The sequence below is a fragment of the Manacus vitellinus genome, unplaced genomic scaffold (assembly GCF_001715985.3).
Source record: "Manacus vitellinus isolate BGI_N305 unplaced genomic scaffold, ASM171598v3 scaffold_0_pilon, whole genome shotgun sequence".
Classification (NCBI taxonomy): domain Eukaryota; kingdom Metazoa; phylum Chordata; class Aves; order Passeriformes; family Pipridae; genus Manacus; species Manacus vitellinus.
This window is the reverse complement of record NW_021938789.1, coordinates 18,280,233-18,299,883: the sequence shown is the minus strand read 5'-3', so window position 1 is coordinate 18,299,883 and position 19,651 is coordinate 18,280,233. Positions and strand designations below refer to the sequence as shown.

Genomic DNA, 19,651 nt, shown 5'->3' with positions numbered 1-19,651 from the left:
ACAGAGTGCTGAAAGTGGCTGAAGGCATTCCCAGCATAGAAGAAGCCAGCTGGAAACCGTCATGGTATTCATAAGCACATGCTGGGGGTGCTGTGGAGAAGTGTAAGAGCTGTACATATGCTCCATTAAACCTGCCACTTCTTAGGGCTCCTTTGTTGCAAAGAGTCTATGGCTCCTATTTTCTGAGGGCTTGAAAGTGCTGGGGCCTCCAGAAGCAATGCAGGGGAAAGAAAAAGCTGTCAAGACACCTTGGGCAGGTGAGAAGGAGCTGTGAGAGAGGGATAGAATCTACTTTTCTGTCTGTAGGATATGGACCTTTTTTGGTTTTTTACTAATTCTGCTACATCCCACTTGTGAACTTGGCAAGAGCACATACACTTGCCAAGTGTATATAAATATACATTTATATTTTTCAGTGCTCCTGACTGTGAAACCCAGTTTGTCTCCAGGGAGGAGAGAGAGATGAGGTTTCTGCAACCATGCCAGAGAGGAGGCTGGACAGTGGCAAGAGGACATCCTAACTTCCCGGATCTACCTCTTATCTCCCTCTTAAACTTCTGGCCCTCTATGCCTGAATTGAAGTGACTTAATTGGAACATTCTGCATTTAAAAGCTTATGATAAAACAAAAGCCATCTCCTTACTGATCTCTTCTTACAGAAACACCATGCAGAAGTAGGGAGGGAGATGTTTACAATTAACAGATACTTTCAGTTTATAACATGGCGACTTATTATGAAACTTAGGGCTGACTTTCCAAACCTGTTTAAGTGATTGTAACACAGTTAACACATCCCTTACAGAAAACATGCACAAAAATAAGGAAATGAAAGCTTAAACACATAATAAATCTTTTGCTTCCACCAAATAAATACACTGTGCTTATCAGGTATAAACTGTGGCCTAATTCTTCATAATCATAAATCTGGCTCAGTTACTGTATACATTCTACTATCTGTGTATTTAATTATGAAGAATACTGCTGTAAATTTCCAAAAGATAAGAGGATTAATTTTTTTCATAGATATTTACAAGTTACTAGTCTGGGTGATAACAGTAGGAGAACTGTCAGAAAGGAAGGTATATAATGACAATTTATCCTAAAATTCCATATGCAACTAAAGTTGCATCTGGGATTGGAAACACAATTTGATACTGCTTTTATAATTTTTATATAGATAAATATGTATGTATGTGTTGAGGTTATTGAAGAAAGAACATAAATTGGGGGGGGCATGATTGAAAGAGTTGTGTTATATAGATAGAAACATGCATTTTATTAGAGTTTAAAAAGAAATGGTGTGTTTTTATTGTTGTGTTGGATGTGTAGGATCTAGGACATGTAATTAACTACTTGTTACTTTGCTTTCAGTGATGTGGTGGTTGGTGCTGCGGTAGCTCTGCAGCTGTAACACTTAAAAAACCCACTTTGCTGTAATGTGAACTCCATGCCCTGAGGAGAAGCCAAGCTGTTGGGCTGTCCCTGTGGATTTCATAAAGTGTTCTGACTCTGAACCAAGGTACTTTGTTGATACTCCTGTAAATTTGATGAACAGATATTTTTATGGAGGTCGTTTACATTCAGAGATATTTTTAGAAATGTTTTGTGGTCACAAAGTTCATTCAACTGGTGTATTTTCCCTGGTTTAACTGACACTGATGTTTGCTAAACTACTGATGAGCACTAAGGATGCTGATAGTGCCATTTTTACAAGGCAGTGTTGAGACAAAAGAGCCCTTATCGTGAAGAAGTTACGTGCAAATAGAAAGATAATGGAGGAAATCGTGTATGACTTGTCATGTTTAAGCAGTTGTTTTTAGTTAGCTCCTGCTCATAATGATAATCATTTGCACATTAATTGCTTCAAATGTCTTACAATGCATTTGGATGTATGTTCACTCTGGAAAAAAGTCAGAAGTTATGTTTCAACCAGGACCTTCTGTTTTGCTATGGATGTTTAAAGTTTATATGGGTGCAAAAGCAACTGAAGAAATTCGCTGAAGAAAAATCTGTCAAGGGGTATTAAATGTAAAGATAGCACATCTGCCTGTATGGCATCCCCTCAACTCACTGCAAGCTGGTACAACATATAAAGGCACACCACTGTAAATTTAGTCTCCTCTGACTTTCTACCCCAAGGTCATGCTATTGACCATTCACAGATCCTGCACAAGGACACTGTTTGATCAGATCCTGTAAAATGCTATAATGCTCTTGAGACAAGAAATCACATATGTGATCTGAGGTGCATCTAAGTGTTACTGATGGTTTTGAGGGTTTTTTTCACCCTCAGTGTTCTTTTTTTGAGATGGCATAATGCTGATAGCATCAGAAAAACTACGGGCAGGGAAACAAAGCATTTAGTAAGTTACAGTGCCATCTATAGAAGGAACACAGCACCAGCCTGCAAACTGAGGTCACTGCCTTCAAAAACCTTATTTTTTACCTTCAGCAACCAGGTCACTGTTTTAACCATTAGGTGGAACTAAACATTAAATCCAACAGGAGACTCTGCACTCAATCTTTAGGTACTACTGAAATCCTCAGAAGACTTGTTCAGCTTTCCCCCCTGGTTCTCTGAGGCCATATTTTAATGCCAGTGTTGTCCCGGTTTTGCATTTGTTTTTCTCAGGTGGGCCTCCATCTCCTGGTAACACAGAGCTGCTTGGTAGTCTCAATTAGGGACAAGAGCACTCTTAAACTTGGGCTTACCCTTGCCAAAGGAGTAGGCTAATGAAGGTTCTTGGGTGAGGCTTTGCATAAGACAGAATTGAGGAAAGTCTTGTAATTCTCAGTGCACGTGTTATCACCTAGTGGGAAAGGGTCTGACTGGGACGTCGGGGTCTGCCTCCAGCTTGCTATTGTTTCTGCAGCTGATGCTTCTGTATTTTAGGAGCTGGATACTGCCAGCAGGTTGTTACATTGTAGAGTGAGTTGTACGGCTCTTTGAAATATATTTTGCATAAAGAAAATGGATATACATTAAGCCAAGGAAAGATGTTAAGATGTTGCCTTCATGATGAAGAAACTGGTTAGAAACTGGTGTGAAAGAGATTCAAGTCCCTATTCCAGGGACAGTGCATTGCCAAGGAAGTGGAGGACTACTGCAAGAAGTGCCAGATAACTTAGTAGTTAAACTTAATTAAACGCAGGGGGCTTCAGTGTATGTCTTGGCAGCAGAGCAGGAGAAAATGCCTAACCAGGGAAGTGACATAACCCGGGGCAGCCCTCTTCTTTTTCTCTCATTCAAAAGGGCACCTCACATTAGGAGAATATTCGCTTGAAGAGTATTAAGCAGGGATGAATGCCTCCTTCTTACCATCACAACATGTTTAACTCCATTTGGGGTAAACCTGTGCCTAGACTCAGTATTTCCCACCAGCTGGTTTAAGCAATGTCCCACTCTGTTGTTTTCCAGCTCTGTGTTCCCAGGCCATAAGCTCCTTGTTCCTCCCATTGATTTTGTAGGGATCATGCTGCCTAACTGAAGGCTGAGGTTTCCCTGAGTGATGAAGTGTGTGGGAGTGGAGCTTTGCTCTGAAGAGTTTGCTCAAGAAGGCTGGTGGCAGAGCAGGGCATTTAATGTAAAACTCTGGTGACCTGGTCTGATCAGCCCAGCCCTCCTGCTTTTTTCTACCAGTTGGCCACATCACTGTGGCTTATCACTGAGCATCCCCATTGCTTTGGACAGTAATGGCTTTCTGCCTCTTATAAGTCTGTAGATTTTGTTAGGTGAGTAAAAGAAGATCCAGCATCTAGTGTGCTACCATGTACCATCACTGGGTGTTTTGCCACCAAATTCAGCTGCCTTGGAAGTTTGGTTTATTACCCTGAAGAGACAAGGCTTCACTGTACAACTGAATTTCTTGTGCCTACCTACAGCAATGTGCATCCATTTTCAACACTGGCAAAAACCTATTTGCAAAACAAATCTGAGAAGATGGAAACAAAAAACATAAAGGTAAAAATTCACAGGCATCTTTAAAAGAAACAGTGTAAAGTCTTTCACTAGTGAAAACTGCTCTTTACATTTATTTGGTATACATGAAAAATGCTGTGTTATCTTTTCAAAAGCCTTAGACACAGGTTTGGGGAAAATATTTTGAATGAGCAGGGAGAATTAAAATTTTTCTTCCAACAGGAGTAATGTTTATGATGTTTGATCCAAGTAGGTAAAAAAATCACTGTTAAAACCAAAGTCTGACTAGCTGAGATGAGCTGCTGCCATTTCAGAAACAGTTTTTCTTTCAACACTGTAGTTCTTTCAACACTGACACTTTCCTTTGCCTGTCACCTCAGTGAATACTTCCTTTTTCTGAATGCCCACCAGGCTGTAGAAAGTAGCACAGAGTAAGATCATACTCCACGAGAATAAGGGCATGATGATGAGTTGATGGAGTCTCTTGGGCAGAGGTATTTTTTTGCAGGATGGAGAGAAACTGTCACACTTTGAGGTACAGTGGAAATAGAGAGGATATCTTAGGACAAGGACTATTCTAGGAAACAATCCCCTCATCATTGCATGCCAGTTAAGCTCCAGCATAGCTCATGCTGTGTGGCTGCTTCGAAGAAATGCAGACCTGGGCTGCTTCTGTCCATCTGTTGTGTCTCACCCTGAAGGCTTCCCAGACTAGCACACTTAGAGATGTACTAAAACAAGCACATCTGGCCCACAAGACATAAGTGAAACGCATTACCAGTTCAAGTACAATATCTGTATGTTAGAATACAGTACATTTCTATATGAAAAGACCACTCTAGACTCTGAACATATTCCAGATTAGCTACAATTTTAAATGAACCATGACATGAGAGGCCTGGCCTTCTGTACTGTGGGTTGCAGTTGTATATTTGAATACCATAAGCATGCACTGGCTGTAGTTTGGGAGCCTTTTCCAGTATTTCATTCTAATAATTTCTGGTGTTCTTTCCTTTTTAAATGCAGAAAGGTCAACTATAATTCCCTACAAGAAATGACATGAGTTTCAGAGCACTTTTCTACATTATGAATGATTTATTTCTTTTCACAGCTTACAAAGTATATGCATATTAATATTTGCAGATGTTTCCTCCAGCTAGTTATCTTATATACACTTATTTTGCCTCAGATGAGAATGAATATAAATAAACAAACAGGTGTGGAAAGCCTTTTCCAGTTTCTGCATCTGTGTTTCCCTCCTGAAACAGAAGTCATTCTGAAAGCTTCACTGAAACCTTGTTTTGAAAATGAGTATTTTTGCAGACTGCTGACTGCAGTACCACATTTGCTAAAGAGATGCCGTCACACGATGGTTTGCTTCTGTGTTATCTAGGTCACGGGCCAGAATTCTCCTGGGTGCTAACATTTTCAATTAAGCTGAATTTGTTGGTGCACAGTGGAGCTATTTTCCTTTTTAAAGCTGATCCTAAATGGGAATACTAAGCATCATGCCTGGTTTGTCTGTTTTGGTTCTATGTACAATCAAGGTAAGGGGCTAGCCACTCATTCTGCTATGGCCAAGCATAAACCTGGCATTGAAGTTCCCTAATTTATACTCCACACCTCACATATTCACCACTGTTGATTTTATTAAGTGACAATGGCAGTGTTGTAGGGTGATACCTGAAGGAGTTGCTTGCAGTCATCCATGAAAAGTTGTTCAACAAAATATAGTTAAGGACACTGACCTGTTGGAGCGACTCCAGAGGAGGGCCATCAGGTTGATCAGAGGGATGGAGCACCTCACCTATGAGGAAAGGCTGAGAGAACTGGGATTGTTCAGCCTGGAAAAGAGAAGCCCGCGGGCTGACCTAATTGTGGCCTTCCAGTACCTGAAGGGAACTTACAGGAAAAATGGGGCAAGATTATTTACAAGAGCATGTAAGTGACAGGACAAGGGGGAATGGGTTTAAATTGAAAGAGGATAGGTTTAGATTAGGTATTAAGAAAAAATTCTTTACTGTGAGGGTGGTGAGGCACTGGAACAGGTTGCCCAGGGAAATTGTGGATGCCCCATTCCTGGAGATGTTCAAGGCCAGGTTGGATGGGGCTCTGAGCAACCTGGACTAGTTGAAGGTGTCCTTGCCCACAGCAGGTGGATTGGAACTAGATGATCTTCAAGGTCCCCTTCCAACCCAAACCATTCTACAATTCTATGATGATTCTATGATATTTAAAGCCAGTCTCTTTGCACAAAGTTTAGGTACTAAGAGCCTTATTTATATCCTAGAAATGCAAACCGTAAAATTTAAAATGTAGTGGATTCCAGAAATCAGTATGATAAACTTCCTTAAATTCAATGCAGTAATTGATCTTATTTTTGTTCCTAATCCTCTGCCTCTTACACATGAATATGTTTGTGAGCAGTAGCTCTACTTCAGGCATTTTAAAGAATTACCATGCAGGATGTATTGACTGCATTTAGGTTTTATGATTTCTTATTTAAAGTTTTGTAAATAACTCTCTATATTATGATGATCCATGATATTATTGTGATATATATTATGATGATCCATGTTGGATGTTGCATATTTTACACAATGTGGATAAGGTATTAAATCTGTTATGTACATAAGAGAAAATAACAAATGTGGGTCCAGTCAATGATTTGTTGAGGACAGCACAAGAAAATCTAAAGAACTGTATGACTGGTTCTGGCCCTCAGTGCTGCTAGATATTCTCTGTTCTCTGGAGAGAGCCTTTTCTTCATCTGTTGGTCTATATTGTATGTATGAGGTTATTACATGGATGTAATAAGTATACCTTGATCTGACTGCTGAAGGACTAGAAGGACAAATATTGAGATCTTGCATAAAGAATAATGTGGGACTGGATAAAGCATATCCAACTTGTTATTCTTTTATTTCTTAAGAAGCTTTATAGAGCTTATTTCTTAAGAAGCATTCCAGCAGCATTCTTATGAAAAAAAAAAAAATCCAAACAAACCAAAAAACCCCAAACACAAAACCAAAACCCTGAACAGAAGGAAGTTGCTCTGTTGGTGGTCACTGTTTAAAAAGTCCAAAAATCTCCTGTCTTAAAATGAAGGCAGAGACAGCCCACACAGGTTTGTGCTCTTTTAATACACACAAACGTTATCTATTATATTGCAGTCTGCAAATATGCTAAAAATCTATACTTTATTTATACAAACTCATGTTACTGCTGCAGTAAAAAATATTTGGGAAAGAAGTTGAACTTGTGAATGCTTACGCTTCAGACTATAGTTACATTGTTGAGATTCACATTTTCTGCCTGGTTATAATTTATAAACATTGGATTTAGTCAGGGAAAGTCTTCGTACAGCTTAACTGTAATTTCCTGTGGTAAATGGAGTCTGATGAGTGAGGATATGAAATCTTGGAAAAGTTAAATCATTCTAAGGAAAGTTGTCCTACTCAATGTAGTAGAATTGGTATAATTTTGTAAGAAGGATTGGCAGTTTGCTAATTCCCTGTCCAGTCCAGAGTGAAAAATACCAAGTAAGGGGCTTCCGCTTAAAAGTAAATGGACTTTTGCCCTCCTAATGTGATGGGTTCAGGCTCTGAGTCTAAACAGATGTGGAAATATCATCAAGTGTCTGACTAAGGAAATCACTTCAGCCTATACATAATTTCAACCATGTGTTCGAGCCTAACTGAAGGCTTGATTTTAGTTGAAATCATGGACTAACCATGAGCTGAGGTGCTCTGCAAAATCAGACCCCAAGTGATACAGAGAAAATGAAAATAAGTTCTCCTGTTCAGCCCAGGAGCTGAATTTACCTAGCATATTTGACCAAAGAACTTTTCCCTGCCCCACCGAATCTAATGGACATTTCCTGACATGCTTGTATCAAATGGGTCAGTGACAAAAACAATGTTGCTGTGGAGCTAATGTTTCAATTTTTTTCCTTTTCATTGCACTGTACAGCGACTCAAGTGCACTTGTGGATTTTCCTTTCAAAAATGCCAGGTAAATTATAAGATAAAAAAACCCTGCTTGCATATTGGTTGAGGCTGGTGGGAAAAATATCTCAAGTTTTGAAAATTAAAGAGATTTTAAGCTAATTTATTCACACATCTTTTCAGTCTGTCAATGAGTGTGTGATTCTCAGGCTACAACATAGCAACAATATCCCTTGAAGGAAGACAGGCAGCAGTCCCAGCTTTCCTGGGACTCTCCCCTATTACAAGCCTCAGGAGCGACAGTTGTGAGCTATACACATCCACACTGCAGTTAAGCAGAGGATTAAAGTCCATCACCCGACTGACATGGATCCCTGCAGCAGCTGTGGCATACAGGCACTAGAAATGAAGCAACTTTTGTAAAACATGTTGTACAAGATCCACATCTGCTTAACCAGCAGTTTCTCATTGCCCTGAAACATGGCACTTTCCCAAAGAGCAACAACTTGCCTAAACCCTCATAGCCTGATCCAGGGCCATGAACGTGCATCAGACTGATTCAAACCAGAGAATTTTGCCACCTTAGAGAAAAGATTTGCATGATGTTTTACAGGAAAGTTTGTTGTCACTGCTGCCTGTGTCCATTATCTCTAACATGCAGCAGGGATTACTTTATGACTTGTTCTCAGAGGGTCATGAAAATTGAAAACCAAGTTCTGAACTATGTATTTAGGGAAGATCATGTCCAATTCCATATGCAGCATCGGGCTACCTCAAAGACCTCCAACAGCTGCTTTCTGAAGTAGGGAAAAATTAACCATCCAGTATCTAACCCCTTCTCTCACATTGTTTGGTAAGAATAGATCCTGAGAAAGATGTTGTTTATTGATACAACTTGACCATCAGGGCCATTGTTCAGTGAAAGGAGAAAGAATGGTTGGTAAGGTCAGAGAAATACCAAGCTAGCCAAATAATTATATTTTTTCCTGAACCATCTTGTTTCTTCATCAATACTTCTTCACAGTATTCCATGAAACCATCAGGAACATGGCCACAGCCTTGCCACCTGACTCTTCTGTATGTCAGAAAGCCTGAATACTGCAACCACTCTTTTTTCTGTAATCATCTGCAATTTAGATTTATGCATAATCCTCAACTTCCCCGTGTTGCTAAACATATTTGTGGGATCGGAAGGGAAAGAAGAGGAAGAAAGCAGTATTTCTTGAATGTTGATGCAATATAAGTCTACTGGAGAAATATCTGCAGGCATTAGAAGGGGACTCTGGGGACTATATGTCAATACAGACCCTCTTTTGCAGGCAGACATGAGTTCACCTGACTGTTCTCCAAGTCAGCACTGAGCTTTAGCTAATTAGCTGAGCTAAGAGGGTGGATGTATTAACTCAGGCCCAAAGCCAGCATAGAGTAAATATAAAAACTCTGCCTGCAAAAAAACACCCAAAAAACCCCCAAACCAACCAACCAAAACCAAAAACCCCACAATCCGTATGTAGTTATAAACTTAGTTTTAATTCCAACTCTGCCATCAGTTTCAAGTATCCCCTTAGGCAAATGAGGGAACCCATGTCTCCATTCCTTACTTGCAAAACGGGGATAGTAAAGCTTCACTTCTCACACTCTCCTCACACTAAGAGTAGGAGCAGTTCTGCTAAGATGTTAGCATGCACATGTATAAAGACTTGACAAGAAAATGCAATTCAGTCTGGCTACAGTATTGTAAGTAATAATACCTCTCAGTATGGTATTGAGTGTTCTTAAGCAATGGAACTTGTTTTTTATGGTACCCTGTTTGAAATGCTAAAGCAACTGAAATACCTTTGCTCAGTCTTGTTCCTCCAATGTCATTCAGATCTCACTTTCTTTATGTTGCTGCAGGCCTTGCAATATCATCTAACCACATGTGAAACTCATCTAGGGAAAAAGTACATAAGAAAGTTTCAAATCAGTTCTACATAGCTCATTACTTGTGCATTGAGCTTCATCTAGCACACATTTTTGATGCAGAATTCTTTAAGGGGTTGGGAAACTTCCACTAAACAGTCTTATGTTGTTCATGGTACTGCTGGAAAGATGATAATTGAAAAACATGCAGGAGTTCTCTCCTTTTTCCATTTTCCCTATCACTCACTGCTCTTTTTCCCACTAGGGTACCCATGGAGATGTTACACACATCCTCAGGGATTCATTTACCATGGAAGAGCTCCCTCAGATCTTCCCTTGGCCTCTGGTTTCTCCTCTCTCTGTGAAGTGACAACCCTCCCATCAGTGACAAAACCTGCACCTCCTCCTAGATGCATCAGCTGCTGTTTCTGCAGCCATGCTTGTCCTTCCACCCCAGCCTGGGAAGAAAAGCAGCAGTCAGCAGCATCAGCCTCCAGCTCTTCCTGGGGGAAACAACTCCCCCGCACAAGGCACAGAGAGGAGATTCACGATTAGCTCCTTGTCAAGGAGCACAGATCTCAGTTCCCAAGCCTGGAACAACACTGATTGCTGCTTTAATTTTTTGTATGTAATAGGTGACCTCAGGTAGCTTAACAAAAGCTGGTTGTTAAATTCTGGTCCCTTACAAACTTCCAAGGATGGAGATGCTCCTGTTTCTCTGATGACTTGTTCCAATATATCACCCTTCCATGAAGAAGTACTCTTCTAGTTTCCAAATGTCCCAAATTGAACCTTCCAAGATGCAATTTCCAGTTACTGCCCTTTAATATACCATCTCCTACTACCAAGAAAAAGTATGGCTTTGTTATCTTTGCAACTGCCCTTGAAGTAGTTGTAGCCTACAATTAGATCCTGCCTTAGTCTCCTCTATACCAGACTATAAACACCTAGCTCCATGAGCCTCTCCTTGTAGGCCACATGCTCTCTACCTCTGTAATCTGCTGCTAGACCCTCTCCAGATTCCTCCACATCCTTCTTGGACTGGGTGGGGAGACCCAGAACTGAACTGCTATTCCAAGTGCAGCCTCACCAGGGCCAAGTAATAATGGATAATAATTTCCCTCCATCTGCTGGTCTTGCTCCTCCCAATGTGACTCCCAACATTTCCTTATTCACAAAGAGAGCACTCAATACATGGGCTTATATTCAGTTTGGCACCTGCTATAACCCCCAGGTTGCAGCAGGGCTGAAACTCATCCCATCACCTCCCGGCCCTGTGGTGGCTCCAGCCAGGTGCCAAGCTCTGCACCTCACCACGTTGAACTCCATGAGGTTTCTTCTAGATCCATCCTCTCATCTGTTGAGGTTTCTTGGGTTCAAAGCATTTGGAATGTCAACCACTCCTTGTAACTTGATATCATTCTGTGCAAGAATTTAAAAATTACAAAATGCAAGTGATACTTTAATTCCTTTGGTCACGAAGGAACTTAAATGCTAGTACTCCACTTCTGGATGCATTTTTCCCAGTTCTTGTTTGTTCCCATTTGGTCTCACTGAGCTGAAGTTCTGTCATCAGCCTCTTCCTGGTTGTTGGCAGCACCAGGAGAGGGATCCCGTGACTTTAAAAGTTTATTGCAGTGTCTGTTTCCTCCCACTGCCCAGCACTGGTCCATAGAGCTCCCCACTGCCTTTGTATCAAAGGCAGAGGATACTAGTGTGTCTAGTTCCTTTTTCAGCTAATTACTTCTCCATCTTGATTATTTAGAGATTGATAAGCTGGTCTGTACATCAAAGGCAGGACACTGGTGGAGTTAGTCTCACACTTTTGTTCCTTTTTCTCCCAAAAAAGTATTCTATTTAGCATGGAAAGAGTAGTGCGTATATTGTACAGCAGTGTATACTGGAAAAAGAGGTGGTGTGGTGCTGTATCAGCTTCAAGTAAACTCAAATGTGTAAGAGGCTTTGGACATTACGCTATTCCTAAATTTTGACTAAAATAAGGATTGGCTATTTGGCCACATCAGAAGTGTGCTTAAGCATGTGAGCGGTCTCACTGAAAGCAGTAGATTTAAAAACTGGATTTAAAAAATAAGATCGCTTCAGGATCTGTTCTGCTGTTGGACTTGTTGCTCAAAGTTTCCCAATGCTGCCACCTACAGAACAGGTTGACTACAGCTTTCAACAGAGCAAAGAAGACTTACAAAAATTATAAGATTGCACACAATCAACCCTGGATACAGTTCTAAATTAGCAATGTGCAGGTCTAAACAGATAAACCTGAAATCCTACCTGAGATTCTTAAATATTTCTTATATATTTTTGAGGATAGTTCTGTATATTAACTGTTAAAATAACACCTCCGGAAGGCTGCACAAAAATAGCAAGAACCTCTTGATTTAAAATAAATTTGCTCAAGAGACTCCTCTGTCTGGAAGAGCAGCGATGGCAACAGCCAGTCACAGGTTTCTTTCAGGGCATAAAACACAGAATGGGCTTCACAAGCTCCTGCCCTTCTCAACAATTGCCATAGGGAAAATTCAGGGGTAAATTTGGGAAAAAATATAGAGCTTTAGATAAGAATTAGAAAGGGTCAAAACAACTAATTTACTTAAGAAGGATGCACAGGAAATCAAGGAAAGATAAGAGTTCCATGTGGAACTACAGATTTAAGAATAAACAGAAGAAAATAAGGAGAGACAAGAAACATAAAGAGCTGCACTTTAGAGAGGATGTGACCAACAGAAAATACTAATTTATGAAAGAACATCTTCTCATGAAAACAGCGTTTTGATACATAACACTCTAAAATAGCCTACAGACATTTATACCTCTTGGCTGTAAGACCCCAGGCCTCGAGTTGTGAGCTCACTGAAGGAGTTTTATTTTAAAAATATACAAGGCTTAAAAAATTCACCTGCTGAATTTATTAAAAGGGCCTTCAGTTCTTTTAATACCTTGGGAGAGCTCACAGGAGAAGATGCTGAACATGTTTCTCGGGAGGTGAAATAACATGCTTTTACTGGCAAACTTTAGAAAATAAGGGAACTTGGCAGAAGTTTAAAGGGCAACATTCAACCAAAATAAAGCATTTCACAAAGCAATTACTTAGCACATGCTAAAACTTAGCAAAATCCAACCTTGTAAGTTACCAAAAATATCAAGAAAGGATATTAAGAGAAGTAAAGACAGAAAAAGAATTTTAGCTACCACCTTGTGTCTCATGCAAGTCCAGCTTCCACATGTCCAGAAGGTAGGGTGCAACCACACAATAGCTGCATGATGCTGTTTTTATTTGCTTTGTCCCCCTGTGGCCACCCCCCACTCCCAGATGGGGCTTCCAGTGTGCCAGCCATTCTGGGGCTGGGTTAGGGGCTCTGGGGTGTGGTGTGGGGCAGTGCTCTCAGTGTCCAGTGACTGGCAGTGTCTCACATTTCTGCCAAAGTGTGAAACAATGGGCAAAAATTAAAATTCAAAAACTGCCAAGTAGGTAAAATTAGTTGGAAAATATGCAAATCCCCCACATTTATTTTGAGATCGTACACACCTAATATGACTTTAAAACATCTTCCTTGTTTTCTGTCTATGACTTATTCAATATGGTTTTAAATTGCCACCTACATGCTTCCATGTATTGTGACTTTCCTTGTGAATGCAGTAACACATTTGGAACAGCTGCACTGTTATTATTGCAAAATCTTCCATCTATTCAGCTTATAGATCCTTACCCATTGTTTGAAAACCCCTTCATCTGGAGCAATTCTATCCCAACTCCCAAGATCCCCAGTAACTTATCTTCCTCTTTTTAGAGCCTAGAGTGTTTTACAGTAAAGTCCAGCTGTTTGCCAGACGCCTGGGGTCATTTCTGAAGGGGAAAACAGCCTTGCTAGGGTTGTTATACATGAGTGGATGCATAAGATTCATTCCTTAGTTGTTCTCTTTATTTTCATCCTTTCAAACTGTACCTTGGACCAGAATGTGAGAAAATTAGAACAGTCTGTCACAATCCTTTTCTTGTTTCTTCATGAGGCCAAAATCATTAAAATGTTGCCTCTTAGTAGATTCTTAACTCAGAAACTTGAGCAAAAGAGAGAAAAAAAGTTTATGAAACACTAAATTAACTTACATAGCACCATTTATATTGCTAATTAAAACAAAAAGAAAGAAAAAGAAAAAAACAAAACCCAAAATATTTGAATGCTGCAATCACTATAAAAAATACAGTAGTATCTCAAAGGCATTTTCAGGTTGCTTCAGCACTGACTGATCACCCGTGTAACTCTACACGGGCAGTTACAGCAGGTACCCTCATAACGGCCTTAAGGGGAAGGAAAGGGTCCTCTGTGGCTGCCACAGGTTATGGCACACTGCCACAGGTTATGGCATACAGCTCACTGGGCTCTGCTCTCATACCCCTCCTCTGTCAGTATCTGGTTTTTATTGCTCTTTCCACTCTCCTATGCTTATGCCATTTCTTCTCTTGAAGGTTTTGTTGCTAAGCAGCCTGAGTCCCAGGCATGGCTCCGAGTCTGTACTGGCACAGAAGGCTGCAGCAGAGATACCCCAGGAGGCCTCCTTTCACCCTACAACAACTTCCACTAACAGGCAGAAGATGCTGCTGTAGAGAGCAATGACATGTAACAGACCTTTTCTCAGCTTTCACCTCTCTGCTAACAGAAACCAAAAGACACTAATGCTCAGAATTGAAGTACTCTGAGCTTGAACAAAGCCTTAGATTTTGAATTAAAATGTATTGTAACCCTCTGCTAGCTTCAGCTATCAGGTAATTAATTATATGAGCAGTAACAAGGCCCAATACAAAGCAACTTCAGCCCCCACACAGCTTTACTTACCCTTCAAAAAAGCCTGGAAGCCAGAACAGCTTGCAGCATACAGAGCACCAGCAGCCATCTAAGACTGTTCCCCAGCACCATACAACATGGCTGGCAGGGACAGACTGGGACCTCAATCATTAGAAATAAGGGTTGAAGGGTGTTTTATCCCTTCTTGCAGCTACCTGAAGTATCAGCAAGGAGCTGCAACAGCAGCAAACAGCAACTAGACTCAGGTAAAAACAGTTTCCACAGGTCACAACTGAGGCCAAGAAATATGTAATAAAGTTTAAATCTCTTTCCCTTAAACCCAAAAATTCATCTTGCTATTAGAAATTTGTGTAGTGTGGGTTTCTCCTTTTCAGGTCATTTTGGAAGAGAGAGAGAAGTATAGCCCCTTTCAAGGTCTTTGTAACAACCACAAGTTAGTAAGCACAGGGGATAGCCAAGGATTTTTTTCTGTGTTTGCCAGCAGATTTGTTTTAGCTACAGATAGGGAGAATAGCTGTTCTAATACTGTCTCCTGTAAGGAAACAACATCAGCTGACTCAGTGGGCATTCTGTTGCTTGTAGCACTAATATAGACCACATTAAGGTGCAATTTGAGTGTTCATTTATCACACCTTACCCCTCTAAAAATAAATGCATTCAGGGTGGCAGATTGCAGCTTAAGAGTTTCAAACTGGACATTAGAAAGAACTTTACTAGAACAGTAGTGCAGCACTGGAACACATCCTTCATCCTTGAAGGCTTTCAAGACCTAGAAAAATCAACTGTCCTGCTACCCTGAGGCCAACATTAACTTTTTGCTTAGAGGAGATCTTTCAGGGTCTTTTGAAAACAAGAATTTACAGAGAATGCCACACAACTTCTTTTAGAGAAAGCTAGTGATCAATTTAGTCCATTTATCCAGCAGAACATTTTATTCTCATCAAGGACAAGGAAATATCAACCAACAACTCAATTAACATGACACAGATCAAACAAGCCCTGTTAAGCATTTTCTACTTAACATGTGAAAAAAGAGTCTAAAGATATCTGATGTGTCCAAACTGTTCACATTAAAACTTGAGCTCATCCTTTAACATAAGCTCAGCTGATGTTGCTCTTGTGTATAGCAAAAAGGTGGAAATAGTTACCAGAACAGCGGTGTTTAACAAGTACTGAAGCACTGGAATTTAAACTGCATTTACTAGTGTGCTATTAGACTGTTTTCCTTGCATCTCTTCAGAGTCTCAGGCAGACTTGCAGAAAGCCACAGCAGAAAAACGAACTTCTCCTTTTTCACGTTCTGTAAATTGTCTGCAGATCTTAGCAGAATCCTTAGGGATAAAAAAAGGTAGCTGTTTAGACTAAGAAAATGGACTTGCTATAGAGAACAAGTCATTGCTGTTCCTCTCTGAGTCCCACCAACTAAGTTACAAGGTCTTTATAGCACCAGTGGATAAATACATTTAAGAGGTATCTAGCTCTGGGGGACAATACATTTAGTAGTCCTAAATTTGGTAGATTTAAGAAGCACAGACTTGTAGAGCAAGTAGGTACAGCCACTATACACCAAATGCACACTTCTCACCCTTTTATAGGCCTTGCTTTCAGGGAAACAAGCAGCGAGGGAGAAGTCTTACCTTCAACAGCAAGTCATCCGAGCTTGTGCCATGGTTTACAGGAAATGGCATACGGCCATCTGTGAAAGAAAGCCTTATCACTCAGTATACTTAGTATTTCAGAATTAGCAGCACTGAGCACAGCGGGCCCAAACAAGTACACATATGATGATATGTATTTGGGAAGTCAGAACAAATTGTCAATACATAGTCTGAGATGGGGACTGAGTATTCTCAGCTCTACCAACAAAGACATGCTTTACAAAAGAATTTAGTGCAACCCACCATCAGTTAAAATCTTCGAGGGAAGGTACAAACTGTGTATTGGCTCTGAGAGCCTCAGCAAACAATTTAAGCAGCACTGAGTATCTCGCCTGAGCCCCCAGTGCTGCTGTGAAGCCTGAAGTAGGCCCAGTCCAACTGCAGAGTTAGCAGAATCTTACCCAATTCGTACAGGTGTCCATCCACATTGACAAACAGGATGAAGTGGAAGTTCAAACTGTTGTCCTCAACCTTAGAAGATACCATTAGATACATTTGGAGATACCATTAGACACATTTGTTAGGCTGAAGCTAGTACTGCAAACCCTACATGTGACTACAGACCAAAATAGACAACAACAAAGCAGTAGCAAAGGACTGAAAACTTAAGTTCAGCTGAAGAGATCTGTGGCAAGACCTCTACAAGGTCATGCACCAGAAATCCTAGTGCAGAGTCATGTTTTCAATCTGGATCTGGACCCAAATTTTCAATCTATATTTAAGGAAGAAACCCTGAACAAGTAGTCATCCACAAGTCACTCATTTCTCTGTCCTCATGAAATATAACAGCCATCTGACAGACAAAAAAAAGCTTTATTGCTCTACTACCTTTGTTAATCTCTTTCCCCAATATTTTACACATTCACATCTTACCCGACATTGTCCTTCTTGTGCAACCGAATTGTGGACTTCTTGTATAGCCTTAAGATAAAGCAGATACAGGTTACTACATCCTTAAGTGCTGGTAGCTGTCAGCAGTTTGCATAGTTTATATACCTTATTATTTGCAAAATGCTTAGCTCTCTCTTCAGGAGACAAATCAGCTGTTTCATCAAGAAACTTCTTCAGGGCAGACCCCTCATCTGCACAAGATAATCAAAAATTTTATTCAGTATGTGTAAAGCATCAGTCACAGTTGAGATGCAGCCCACAGTAATCAGTGCTTGTTGCACCAACTACAACTCATTGCATTCAGCCTGTAACTATCTCCTACACAAGCTTAACTACCACTTGAAGTAAGCTATTTATCCAGAAGCTATTAGTAACAATCTACACAACTAGAGTGTAGCACTTCAGGGTACTCTGGATGGTTGTCTTGAAAGTCACTTTCAAATGGGATGTAGCTTTTCTGATTTTCCCACTGCACATTTGGCAGAAGGGTTCAGTCCTGTTTTGAAGAAATTCAAGAAAGGTGCCAGCTGTAAGGACACATAAGTATCGAGTAACAGAATAGGGGTAGATGAAATTGTCTCACTGCCTTCAAATGAAGGCAGCACTTGCTCATTATGGGATTACTTTGGTTCTCCAGGACATAAATTAGTAGTGCAGTACAAATATGCACTAAGTTCTGGTCTTCCATGAAAGATGTGCTGCATCATTGCTTCACTCATCTAGAGTGCATTATTACAGAGAATCTTTTCAAGAAGCAAAACTATGCTCATATGCTCACTATGCCTTCTGCATGTATTTTCTTTGTATAAGACGAAATCCCACACCACACAAAGGGTTCAAGTTCTCTTGGAATAATGATAGTTGTATTTTGCAGATCTCCAGTCTTTGAACAATAAAATAATCCTTTTCTATAGGAAGCAAACCATCAAAACTATTATCTCAGCAGGAAAAGTCTACTTACAGACACTTATCATCTCTACAACTTCTCCAGAAAAAAAAAAAAAAAGAAAACATGTTTCAAACTGATTTACAGGCTACTCTGAGCATATTTATTAGACATAGGTGGCATGAAGAACTCCATCTCTTCAGTTGACATCAAGACCAATGTCAACAACTACTTCTGAACACAGTACTTCCCGATTACAGACAGACTTTGGTCAGTCCTACTATGTGCCCTTTTCTTCTTGCATTGCTCACTAGGACAATACCTCTGCAGCTACCAAACACAAGTCAAAGGTTGAGTCCACGTGCCCCCCTCCAAGAGCTGAAAGGCCCACTTACCAACTGAAGCAGTATGGCATGTCTTAACTTGCCTTGAATGAAAGCCCCATGCCTCCCAATAGCCCACATGCATTCAATCTTCTGTCGTAAAAGTGGAAATTCAAGCATTTCAGAACATTCATACTCACCAAGCTTCACTTTGTCCTTGTTATTAGCAACTGCATGTATCAGACCAATTGTCCCACAGGAATTACTGACTGTCTGCTTCAGGAAATACACCTTGGAACTGATTTCTTGATCCTTTATTTTCTCAGTCTGTTGCTTCCTGAAGTTCTCATGCTGTAAACGTGTAACTGTTTTAAGCATTTCATTACAGTTGCATCTTTTTATTGTGTAAACTACAGATAAGTTGTGCAGGAGAATCAATACCAAGACTGGACAAGAAAGTCATCTTTGTGGCATAGGTCCAGTAAGCACCATGTCTAAACTGGATTCAGGCCAACACTTAATGGACTGACTACCTGCGTGACTCAGTCATATCCAAAGGTACTGTACTTAGCCCTTCATCTGTTCTGTACACTGGAAATCGCTTGGGGTGGGGAACCATAGAATGGATAGGCTCTTCATTATCATCCCTCAATTGCTTTGGTTCACTGAACAAGACTACTGACATGTCTCTGCAATAATGTGCCTTTGGACCTTCAGGTTACTTCCCTTCGTGAACCTCTTCCCACCAGAACAACGTGTAAACAACTGAGATCCATTACTACTGAAACGTTATAATCCTTCATTTAAAGAACCTGTTAAATATTCTTTATTTCAAACCTGATCTTCTGATTCACTTCCTTAGCATCAAGTGGACTGAATATATTAACCATAGAGAAGTAGTTTAGGCCTTTCTATATCCAATGAGTCAGCACAGTAAAGGAATTGCTATTCCTCATGCTCAAGATCGGTCATGGTTTTTTCTCAGTCTGATATACAAAAGCAGTCTCACAGGAGCATTGGGATAGAATAAGAGGCCTTGTTTTGTTGCTCAGTTCATTTTGTTGCTCAGGTCAGGCGATTTGGAGGCGGGGGCCATGCACAACATTGTCCACCTACAGCCCCAGCGCAAGCCCCATCCACACCCAACCGTCTGATGCTCGAGTGGATGACACAGACACACTCCTGGCAGCAGCCAGTGCTACCCGCGGCCAGTCTCCCCCCCCTTCCCCCGCGCGGGAGGGGACACCCACCTGCTCGGTGAGCGGGAACAGCAGCAGCAGCGCGCAGGCCGGGGTCGGCACGGCG

At 40.7% G+C, this 19,651-nt stretch overlaps 1 protein-coding gene across 1 annotated transcript; it reads right to left on the bottom strand.

The window, feature by feature from the left end:
* Nucleotides 1–15,497: 15,497 nt before the first annotated feature.
* On the bottom strand, nt 15,498–19,650 carry UCHL1 (ubiquitin C-terminal hydrolase L1; the record flags this gene model as incomplete). The annotated part of the gene is made up of 7 exons (XM_029962554.1): nt 15,498–15,919; nt 16,226–16,284; nt 16,648–16,717; nt 17,120–17,167; nt 17,243–17,328; nt 18,547–18,697; nt 19,597–19,650. Coding segments are annotated over 7 exons (555 nt in total), but the record flags the coding sequence as incomplete, so codon positions are not given.
* Between the last annotated feature and the right edge of the window lies 1 nt (nt 19,651).